This window comes from Oryx dammah, unplaced genomic scaffold, assembly GCF_014754425.2.
Source record: "Oryx dammah isolate SB20612 unplaced genomic scaffold, SCBI_Odam_1.1 HiC_scaffold_4, whole genome shotgun sequence".
Lineage (NCBI taxonomy): Eukaryota > Metazoa > Chordata > Mammalia > Artiodactyla > Bovidae > Oryx > Oryx dammah.
The window spans coordinates 16327811-16340321 of NW_024070188.1; the positions used below are offsets into that span (position 1 = coordinate 16327811).

A 12511-nucleotide genomic window follows, 5' to 3' on the forward strand; every position below is an offset into this window, starting at 1 on the left:
AAGAACTGTAACAAAAATATTTTTAATTTGTATGGAAACACAACAGACCCCAAACAGCCAAAACAGTCTTGAGAAAGAAAAGTGAAGCTGGAGGAATCATGTTCCCTGATTTCAAACTACTACAAAGCTACAGTAATCAAAGCAGTATAGGACTGACACAAAAACACATCAATGGAACAGGTTAGAAATACCAAAAATAAACCCAAATGCTTCTGATGGACAATCTACTACAAAGGATGCAAGAATGCCCAATGGAATACAGTCTCTTCAATAAGTGGTTCTGGGGAAAAGATCAGTCTCCCAGAATAATGGAAATAACCAACTGTTGTGACCTGATTAAAGTTTTTGCACAGCAAAGGAAACCATAAGCAAAAGACAAACTACAAAATGGGAGAAGATACTTGCAAATGATGCTACTGATGAGATTAATTTCCAAGTAATACAGCTCATGTGGCTTAATATTAAGACATCTTGTCACTGGCCAGTGTTACACCCTTTTTAGTTCTGTCCTGTGACAGTAATAATTGTTCAGTCACTCAGTCATGTCCAACTGCAATCCCATGGACTATATATATGTATGCCAGGCTTCCCTGTCCTTCCCCATCTCCTGGAACTTGTTCACACTCATGTCTGTTGAATTAGTGATGCCATTCAACCATCTTGTCCTCTGTCACCCCCTTCTCCTACCCTCAGTCTTCCCCAGCATCAGGGTCTTTTCCAGTGAATCTTCAGGGTTGATTTCCTTTAGGATTGACTGGTTCGATCTCGCAGTCCAAGGGACTCTTGAGTCTTCTCCAGCACCACAGTTCAAAAGCATCAATTCTTCAGCGCTCAGCCTTTATGGTCCAACTCTCAAATCCATACCTTGACTACTGAAAAAACCGTAGCTATTTGACATGTGGACATTTATCAGCAAAGCGAAGTCTCTGCTTTTTAATACACTGTCTGGGTTTGTCATGGCTTTTCTTCCAAGGAGCATCTTAATTTCATAGCTGTAGTCGCTATCTGCACTGAATAAAGTCTGTCACTGTTTCCATTGTTTCCCCATCTGTTTGCCATGAAGTACATGATGGGACCAGATGCCATGATCTTAGTTTTTTGAATGTTGAGTTTTAAGCCAGCTTCATTCTCAAGAGGCTCTTTAGCGCCTCTTCGCTTGCCCTAAGGGTGGTGTCATCTGCATATCTGATCTTGATATTTCTCCCAGCAATCTTTGATTCCAGTTTGTTTCATCCAGCCCAGCCTTTCTCGTGATGTACTGTGCGTATAAGTTAAATAAGCAGGGTGGCAATACACAGCCTTAATGTTCCTTTTCCCGATTTTGAACCAGTCTGTTGTTTCCATGTCCAGTTCGAATTGTTGCTTCCTGACCTGCATACAGGTTTCTCAGGAGGCAGGTAAATTGATCTGGTATTCCCATCTTCTAAGAATCTGCCAGTTTGTTGTGATCCACACAGCCAAAGGCTTTAGTTTTTCTAGAATTCTCTAGCTTTTTCTGTGATCCAGTGGCTGTTGGCAATTTCATCTCTGGTTCCTCTGACTTTTCTAAATCTAGCTTGTACATATGGAAGTGTGTGTGTATTTATAATACACATTTATGTGGAGTTGGCTCACCAATTACAGAGGCTGACGAATCCAAAATTGGGCTGCTTGGGTTGGTTTTGAGACTGGTAGATATTCCATAAGTTTGGGGCTCAGTCTAAGTTGTAGTTAGTATCAACAATGAAAAATCAGGTTCATACACTGAAAATGGCACTTAACCTGATCTTCCCCAAAACTCATAATCCCATCTAGTTATGGCAAGAAACAGTGACCCCAAATGGAGGGACATTACAAAGTATCAAGCCAGTACTCCTCATAACTGTCAAGGTCTAGCTTATGTGTATTGTTTGTCTGAAACTAATTTCTTGAAATTTACTTTATGACTTAATCTGCAATTGATTCTCAAAGTATTTTTTACCTATGCTTGTTGTTTCATGTAGGTGCTAATTCTCAAATGTAGCATTTTATGTATGTTTATCATGTCATCTGGTCATCTTCCCAGCCTGTGGACCTTCTGTTCTCACACTTCAGCTTCTAAACTGAGTATACCAACCCTATGAAGCACTTAATGAAAGTCACTCAGTCGTGTTTGACTCTTTGTGACCCCATGGACTATATAGTCCATGGAATTCTCCAGGCCAGAATACTGGAGTGGGTAGCCATTCCCTTCTCCAGGGGATCTTCCCAACCCAGGGATCGAACCCAGCATTGCAGGGGGATTCTTTACCAACTGAGCTATCATGGGAGCTGGAAGCACATAGTGAAACACCCTAAAAGAACATTTATCTCTTAAGTCACTAGCTCTCTTATAGGCTTACTTGTATCCCAACTGAGGCAAAAGAAATTTGGAGGTGGTATGAAGATGAGGGGTACATACCTGTAAACCATACTGTGCTGTTTTCCACATAACACACAGAGACTTTTTGCAATAAACACAAGTTTATGTTATTTTTAAAGGAAGCAGTTTCCAGGTGTTCAATTTCCATGTGTACATTTTCCTAAAGTGATGTGCTTGAAAAGATGTCTCAGGACAAGGCATCATCCCTTTTAACAATTACTCTCTTCACACTTGAAACAAATCAAATAATTACTCCTCTTAATTCATCCTGAATCTTAATACCAAGGCACTTTGGATAAACTTGCTAAATACCCAAGTAGAGACAATTTTAAATACTGGTAAGAGAATGACACTTATTTAAAAAATCCTTTGCAATTCAGGTGATTTATATTTCTTTTCTTTCACTGAAATAATCAGGATGATCTAATTCAATTACCAGCTAATACAATTTTTAAAGTACTTGAATGAAATTTGAAGGACTTCATATTTGGTGACATTGCTGGAACAAAATTCCTTCTATTTTCATCTTTTTTGTGTGTGTTAAAAAGGTTCCTTCGGACTTGATAAAAACAAATTGATGCTCTTAATATATTAATATTATAAACCTACTGCCAGATAATAAAACATTTCGGGAAAAAAGTCCCTGAGATCTGTTCACCCCACAAAAAGATGTATTTCTGATAAATTTTTACTTTTTATGTTAACAGTTCAAAATTTAAACTACCTTAGTGAACAGTGAAATCTCTTTAACAGATCAATCCCCCAAAATTCAGAGGTAGAACATAATAAAGGTTTGCTCCCCCCTCACCTGAAATCTAAAGGAATATCCAAGATTGATGGATGGCTCTCCTGTAAGTGGTGATCCAGGAAGCCAAGTTTCCTCCTTCTTGTGTGTATACTCAGAAGCCACATACTCCTCTGCATCAAGCTAGCAGATGAGTAAAAGGTGAGGAGGGTTGCATGGGGGAAATTTCAGACCAGACCTGTAAGTTCTGAACACTGCTTTTCCTGATTTATTAGAATTCAGTTACATAGCTACCCTGTTTATAAAGATGGAGATAACACAACTGCATGATATGAAATGGTTCAGCAATCAGTTAACAGTCTCTGCCACATACCTTTATACTGTTGTGATCAACTGTGTATTTATAATTGGAGACAAACTTTAATGCTTGGAATTTTAAGGTTACAGGAAGTAATTTCCAATTTAGTTGCAGAGAAGTGCAACAATTACTGTCAATGTATGACTATCATGCATAATAAAAGTAGTATAAAATTCTTCGGAGGAAGTAGAATGGATAATGATGAACACCAAATCACTATGGTATTTAGATATACATTTAAAAGCATGTAACTTTTTTAAAATGGCAGTATTAACAGTATCCTAAATTCCTCCTGGCTACTTAAGGTGAAAGTGAAGTCGCTCAGTCGTGTCCAACCCTTTGCAACCCCAGGGACTGTAGCCTCCCAGGCTCCTCCGTCCATGGGATTTCCAGGCAAGAATACTGGAGTGGGTTGCCATTTCCTTCTCCAGGGGATGTTCCCAGCCCAGGAATCGAACCCAGGTCTCCTGCATTGTAGGCAGATGCTTTACCATACTTAAGATGAAAAAGTTTAAATGTCGCCTTAAAAAGTACTAGGAGATACAAGGTTTTCAAAATTATTTTTAAAATACTTCTAGAGTTATCCTTAAAGGAGAAGAAACTTAATCATATCCCCCAGTGATGAAAGGAAGGGAAAAAGAAAAAGTCTCTGAAGCGCTCTCTCCTGTAACTCTTGGCACTTTATGCAGAACACTGTTTTGAGTTCTTGAATTTGTTCACCAAGATCCCACTGTCAGAGCCAAGTATTTTAGGATCTGCTAAGGAAGGATTTCTTACCCCTCTGTGCTAGGCTTTATTTGAATTTTTCTATCATGTATGAGAAATTCCAAGATCCTAAAAGAGAGTCTATAGCCAATAAGGAAAGCCATCTCTGTAATTTCTCATCAAACAGCCCTATTTAAAAAAGCGTTCAGATACTAGCTCCCTGCTTCCAGTTCTCTGCTCGAAGGTAGAATTCTTCAGGTGATAGTTCTCTGGCCTTGCATTAAGTCTCTCTAATCCTTCTAAGCAAATGTTTCAAAGGGAAAAAAGTGATTTAACTGTTTCTCTTTTCTCTCAAGGTGAAAATTAAAAGGCACTTTGCATCCAGTGATAATGTTCATACCTAAATCTGGACAACTGGAAGCATACTTTTCTCAATTCTTTATTAGAAACATAGAAAGTAAGCCAGTATAATTTTTAAACAAAGAACTTAAAACACATTAAATTTGGAGTCATTATATTTTCCTCCTTGATATTTTCCTCCTTGTTGCAATACAACCTATCCTCTGAGATGAGGCACAAAGAGCTTGGTATGATTCATGTTTAGAATAATGGACAACAGACAAAGCTCACAGTCTACATCTACCTACTTCATATGAAAAAGAAAGACTCACATGTGGATGTCACTCCAAAGAAGACACGTAACAGACACTAGATACGCAACATTCATAATATTTATTTTACTAAATAGTATGCTTCAAAAAAACACAAAACAAACCAGAAAACTTTTACTTAAAACTAGTCCAGTGAGCTGGATGGGTTGACACCATCCCATCCCCTTCTGTCTATAATATATGCAGCTGAAACTGTATCAGACAGCAAGCACTCAAGTATATGTTGCCTTCCTTTTGAACATGAATGAACTTCTCTGAACCAAGAGAGACAAATGAAGTTTTACAAGATACAGGCACTTTATGTTCCCAGTTTTATAAAGAAGCCATGTGAAAAATACTCAATAAAAGCAACTGGAACAGAGAAAGCTTTAGGAGTTCTACCATTAGTTATAGTGACTTACACTCAATGCAAACAAGACAGCATCAAACAAGTAAAACAAACAAACGAAAAGTTTAACTGGGGTTAATGAACATATACGTAAAAAAGAAATCCAATTTAGTGTAACTGGAGAAAAATGGCCATTTGAATCCAACTTAAAGATATGCCAATAATGTGATTTAACACATCAAATCTTTATGTACCTACATAATTGAGTAACACCTGAAAGCTTTGCAAGAGTGGGTGGTTAGTGAGAAAAGCAAAAGGTGCTTTTGATTCCACAGTTATCTGATAAAATGAAACAAAGAAATTTACAAAAAAAAGTACCAAATGATACTTTAAAATAAATAGTTCATCATTTTGATGAATATATACACATAGAGTCCACTTCTTGGGGATTTAGCTATCTAAAAGTGGCATGTCACTATCCAGAGGTGCAGGAGCAAGTTCACATAAATAAAACAGTGTGGCTTCACTAGCTTCAGCTTCAGTCAATGGCTCCAGGCGAACAAGCTTACTTTGGGTTGGTTCTGGGTCCAAGCTGCTATCCAGAAGCTCATCAACTTCTATGGGTTTATCTACAGAGGACATAACTTCTGACGATGCGGTACTCCCCTGTTCAACAGAAGAAGCAGGGTTCCCATCGAGGAATGCAAGAAGTGGAAAAGCAGTGTACTGGATAAGCTGCTTATCTATAATGAAGATAAGAAAAATGCTCTTTTACCACCAGCTTATACAGAGTTCAAGCTAAAGGTGGAAAAAACGGAAGTAGATGTGCATATGTGCAATCATTACCCTTATATACAGTCAAACACGATACTTTGTGTCAGTAAATTTAAAAATATTTAAGTCAGAAAATGTAGTCTTCCCTAATTAAGAAATGAGGGTTCTTTCAGTTCTTCTGAAGTTAAACAGGGCAGGAAATTACAAACTTTAAGAACTATCACCACACCAATTTCCTTTATATGCTGGAACCTTGATTTGTTATGAATAAAACAAAGACTAATACATATCCATGTTCAATAATTAAGCATGGCAAAATCTTCCTTTGCTCACATTAGTTTCTAAATAGAAACTTTAATTTTAAAAAACGAATAACTACATTTACACCTACCTGTTTTGGGTTTAGATTTTCTCCCCTCTTCTGAAACTGGCTGAACTACATTGTTCTTGGTTTCTAATCCTTTATTCTCAGACTAAAAGAGAAAAAATAGTATAAAAATCCTTGTCTCATATTTTTTATGTTCCTGAAAAACAGCAAAACATTTAAAATTGGTACAATATAAGAATACTGGTATGTTCTCTGAAATTCATGGGAAAGGGGAGCATCAGGAGAGATGAACTAGAGAGAGAGAGAGAGAGAGAGAGAGAGAGAGATTTGAGTAGATGTAATCAAACTGGCTAAGAAAACTATTGCTGTCACCAAGTGGATGAAACAAAGAACTTGAACTAGGATGACAGTAAGTACAAAAAAGGAGGGCATTTCAACAGTAGAACAGACAGAATTTCTCAAGAGTGGAAGATGGTAATGAATCAAAGATGGCTAGTTTCAAACTGCTAATGAAGAGCTAATTCTTTAAACAATTTTAAACAGTTTTGACTTAAAATGTATTACACATTTCTTTTTGCTCACAAACAGAATATTCAGCATAAGTAAACATATTTATAGTAGCCCAGGATGACATGATGACATCCTTAAAACTATTTATATTTGGAAGCCTCAAATGTGAGGTGGTATTTCTTCATTTCCTTTTTGTGGCTCTTTCAGTTCTTTTTCTGTCATTTAAATTACTTCTTTTGATACTGTCTTCTCTCCTTACACCTGACTGTAAGGGAATTAAATCTTTAACGTTAAGTTCTTCAGTGCTCTTTTCAATCATGTTCAAACTGAGGTGCTGACGTTCACAATTTTTCCTGAATAGCTGTTAAGTCCCAGATATCTGCCTGCTTGTAAATTATATACGGTGTAACAAACATACTAATTCCTATAATTTCCCTGATATCAACATAAAATTAAGCAGTACAAATTTCCAAAATTTACAGATGATAATAACTTCATGACATAATAAAAACTACTTAAAACTTCCCCCCAAATTATTTCTCATTTAGCATTCACAATAAAAAAAGCATTAATGCAGTAATATTTTCTTTGTGTTTCTAGTTCCTGTGCTAAGCTGCTTCAGTTGTATCTGACTCTTTGCAACCCTACAGACTGTAGCTTGCCAAGCTCCTCTGTCAATGGGATTCTTCAGGCAAGAATACTGGAGTGGGTTGCCATTTCCTCCACCAGGGGATCTTCCTGCCCAGGGATAAAACCCAGGTCTCTTATGTCTCCTGCATTGGCAGGTGGGTTCTTTATCATTAGCACCACCTAGGAAGCCCTAAATATGTATTTTTCAAGGATGCCACTCTTGTTATTCTAATATGAGAACCAGGAAAACAAATGGGTTTCATCTCCCAAGCAAATTTGTGCTTATTCCTAGCGGCCACTGAGACTGCTATACTGAGATTGCTATACTGCATACTGATTCATTAGCAAAGAGTGCTTTAACACACATTGTACAATACTTGTCACCGGCAAGGGAATGAAAGCTGATGTGCCAATTATTTAAAATTAATCGGAATTCTAAAACATGATAAAAAGTCACTCTCAATTTTAATTTTCCTAATGTATTGTAGAATACTACAGAATTTGGGCTTCCCAAGTGGCTCAGTGGTGAAGAATCCACCTGCAGTGCAGGAGACATGGTTCGATCCCTGGGTCGGGAAGATCCCCTGGAGAAGGAAATGGCAACCCTCTCCAGTATTCCTGCCTGGAAAATCACATGGACAGAAGAGTCTGGTGGGCTACAGTCCATAGGGTTGCAAAAAGAGTCATACATGACTCAGCAACTGAACTAACAGTATTGCAGAGAATATGCAAACTTGCCACTTAACTGTTATTCCTGAAAGCTTTTGGGAACAAGATGACCCAAGAACAGAGAATGCCTTAATGTCTAACAATAAACAAACAGTACAGCACATTCACTAAACATATGCATGGTCCTTGTTCACTCAACCTAAGGTCTAACATTCAGTAATACTGTCTTACTAAAACACAATCAGATTGCGGTCCATAGATTCTTATAATATAAACCTAGGCAAACTATAATCCACATGCCAAATTCAGCATTCTACCTGTTTCTTAAAAAGTTTTACAGAAGCACAGCCACACATATTCTTTTACGTGCTGTCTACTATGGTTGATTCTGCAGACCTTAGTAGTTGTGAAAGAGAATACCTGGCTTCCTGGAAAGCCAAAAATACTTAGTCTTCAGAGAAAAAGTATGCCAACCCCTGATATAAACCATCCAAATACTGAATATATAACCAACTTCCTAGTTCAAAAATTTACAAGTACCTTCAATTTTTAAGTTACCCAAGCTATAACTTTGAAAATGTGGTGAGGCTATCCTCACACATGACAATAGTTAGAAAAATTCCACCTCCTCACTCTAATACCTCATATTTATTAGATACATGTTCATTTTTTATTAAAAACAAAAATAAAAATTAAATTTTGATTCTACTAAAGAATTTGTACAAATTTCAGGGGAACTGATTTACCTTTTTATTCAATGAAAAATAGGAATTATGAAATGATTTGGTATAAATACAAGATAAATGAAGTATACACCTACTCAAGACAATAAGTCATACAAAGTAACAGAATGATTTCTAAATGTCCACTCTAATAACTTGATATTATCCTTATTACTCAATGAAAACCAGTTCTAAAGAATCTGTTAACTAGTGCTAATTCCAACTATAGTTACTATGGTTAAGAAAATAAAAACTCCCCTTAAAAAAGTCCCAAATCCATACTTCACTGATTCAACCTGCCTTCCCTACAAATAATACAAATGCTTCCCTACAAATAATATATATGTTTTTACTATACGCTAATAAAATGAAGGAACTTGTTTCCAATATGAATACCCTTAAATTTCAACAAAAATGCTGAGTTGTTATTTATAGATGGAATAAGAATGTAAAATGAAGACATCAAAACATGAAATCGTATTTTAATAATTTCTTTCAGCAATATACCTAAGTATGCCAAATTTAGTCAGTTTATCTTCCAGCATGTTGAATGCTAATTTCACATTCACATTTAACAGCACAAGGCACAGAAGAATTGGGCAATGATTCACCCCATAACCAAAAGCGAATTTTTTATCTAGAATTTTATTATCTCGATTACATGTATTAGGTAAGAATATAAAATGCTTTTCGTAACTGGGAGTGACACTGCTCTCTATTTACTAGGATTTTTTTTTTTCAATTCTTACAGCTATGGGTCCTGAGCAACATGAATTAAAACTTACTTTTGTATTATTGATGTAATCTGTGGGATTCATCTGCACAGAACTAGTGAAAAGCTGAAAGACCAAACAAGAAAGATGATAAGTTTAAAAAGTATTTTAAAAAATTTAACTGTGTGTTCAAAATTTTATACAGCTATGTAGGGTGAAGAGATGTAGTTCCTGCACTAGGAAGTTTCCATATAGTAAAACAAGTTTGGAAGAGAAAAGCAAGAAAGCAGAAAGAAAAACAAACAAAAGCAGAGCAAGCTAGCCCATGCATTAGATGTTCTAAGAATTTCTACCCTATAACAGCAGTAGGGTAAATCACTTGAGACAAATGGTGGTTTTCCCACCTCCCCTCTCCTTCATTTATTTTTTCCTCCCTAAATGCCTTCAGCCTTAAATGGCAACCGGGGCTGAATTCTTTGCCCTTACAATGATCCTTCACTAACCTGTTAATTATGTGATAATTGTACAGAATCTGCTCTATGAGAATGGTTCCTAAATTACACCTCAGGTGGAGTGAACTGATCAAATGGTATAACTCCACGTTGATTATTTCACATAGCAAGGGAAGCCACATAGCAAGGGAAGCCACAGATGCTAAGACCACTGCTTACTGCACTCCTGAGACCAGCCACTTTACAAACATAATTTTTGTTTAGGTCATAAGCTTCTAAGTCATCCCTTCCACAGGGATTTACTGAGCATCTAAGAAATATTTGACATCATGAAGAATAAAAGATGACACTATATCTGCTCTCCAGGAGCTTACAATCTAAAAGGCAAGATAAGAACAACATCAAATAGCAACATATGATCAGATACAATCCAGTATTATAATAATTAATGGATGGTGGGGCTCAAAAGTACTAAGGAGCTAAGAGAAAGAGAAAATAAAATAGGGTGAAACAAAAAGTATTGATAAAACTATGTGACATGTATCAGTTCCTGGAAAATGGTTAGGACCCAGAAAAGAGAGGATGTCATACAGCATTAGCAACAATAGAGAAGAAATGGTTGTGACGTAAGTTCTACAAATGAAATGACTAGTCCAAATGACACAGAAGTTCTGACTTGAATAGTTAAGTTGTATACATAAGGTTTTAAAAAATAAGGCAAGGCCAATGGACAGGACATTCTGTCCACAGTAAGTGTCTTGGGAGTGGCCTGAGTCATGAAATATACTGACTAAAGCATTTTAAGAGAATGAGCACACCAAATGGTTTGCAGGACAGAATGAAATGCAGAGGCTCCTTCACCCTCTATAGACACTCATTCCTCTCCTTTGAAGTTCCACATTCACTGTGGCCCTAAAAATATCCTCAGCTCTTCCTTTCCTTTCATTCACTTTCCCTACTTTCATACCACCTACTGATCCAGGGAGAAGCAACAGCTCAGGTTCTTACCTTTAGGCAGGTAACTATACACGTCACTGCCAGTCTCCACCAGCTCAGCTTGCACACGCCTCGGAGGCCTGACCAGATTTTGTTCCTACTCAGAGTAGCGTCTGAGGAGGACCAGCAGTATAAGCTGCTCTCTCCTCCCTGGCCCCAACCCCCTATACGCTGACTCGGGACACCTTCATGTATTCCTAGCAGACGCATGGTCTCAAGTAGGAAAAAGTAGATCATATATGAGGAACTGACACGGTTCAATTCCAAGGTCAAGTCTCTCCTACTGATTCCACATTGTGTCACTTAGTACTGAACTCTGCAGCAAGAACCCATGAACTTCTCAGTATAGTTATTCACACATATACTTATCTTTTCCATTTCAGAGAACAATGCAACTTATGAGTAATTTTTCATTTATAACAACACCTCATAATTCAAGAATGAAACAGTGAAGGTCTTAGATGGGGAAGGCAACAGTGGAAACAGAAAGTAGGTGTGGTTTGTGAATGCTATTTTGGAAAATACACACTACTTGGTAAATGGGGAGATTATTATCCTGTGTCAGTAAAGAGAAGTCTGATACCACTACAGAAAATAAAACTAAAAGGTAGCTACTTTAGAGAATAAACAAAATTTTGGTGTTAAACACAAATAATTTAAGGCAAGATGTAACTGATGACCCCAAAGGCATGGAATTGGAATTCAAGAGAAGTTTACTTCAAAAAATATTAAGAGCTGGAGATACACTTTTGAGAGCAATCCTACAAGCCAAAATCCCTTGAGAGGCAAGACAGAAAAAAGAAGAGGCAGAAAAACACAGGATAAAAGACTGGGTACTTTGAGGAATAACCACAAGTGTAAGACAGCAAGAAAAAGAAAAGCTCTTAGAAGAAACAGAATGGTTAGGGACACAGGAACAGAACAAAGAGGTCCAGTGCCTTTAAAATCAACATAAAAAGTTCTATGGAAGAAAATCATTAGTGTTAAATAATAATAGTGTCAATTATTTATAATCTTTACAAAAGCCCTTCATGTCAGGCATTAGCCATATTTAACAGATGGGGAAACTGAGCAAGGGAGGTCAATTTTTCCAAGATTAATAACATAGCTAGTAATTAACATGAGCCAAAAATGGAACCCAAATCTGTCTGATTCAAAACAAACCTTCTTCCACTAGCCCAGTGGCCTAATTTAGGGTGAAAAAAAGTTGCAGCCTATTTACAATAGGTAAACCAAGGCAGCATAGAATTTGAGTAAATAAAGATATTTACTGTCAGATTTACTTGACATACATATATATATGTCAAGAAAATCCAGAACTTCAAAAGAAAATATGGAATAAAAAAAATAACAAACACAACCACTCATTTGTACAATTTTGGAGTATAAGGATTAGAGGAGCAGAATGGTAAACGAGCAGAACAACACATGAAAACGTTTTATAAGATGGAGATTACCTGTACCTACTAAAGGCAGTTGGGAAAGATCAAGGCTAGAGATAGAAAAATAGAGTGGCAGAGGGCAGGTGTA

General features: G+C 36.9%; 1 protein-coding gene across 2 annotated transcripts in view; it reads right to left on the reverse strand.

Annotated features, from left to right (window-relative positions):
* Positions 1-4901: 4901 nt before the first annotated feature.
* Positions 4902-12511, reverse strand: part of HSF2 (heat shock transcription factor 2) — a 39492-nt gene continuing 31882 nt past the window's right edge. The window contains exons 11-13 of one of the 2 annotated variants that reach the window (XM_040239021.1): positions 9606-9659; positions 6353-6434; positions 4902-5930 (exon numbers count right to left, since the gene is read on the reverse strand). In XM_040239021.1, coding sequence (XP_040094955.1) covers positions 5638-5930; positions 6353-6434; positions 9606-9659 — 429 coding nt within the window. In that variant the 3' untranslated portion in view covers positions 4902-5637. The remainder of the gene's footprint in view (positions 5931-6352; positions 6435-9605; positions 9660-12511) is intronic. The other variant, XM_040239022.1, reaches the window with a different exon arrangement.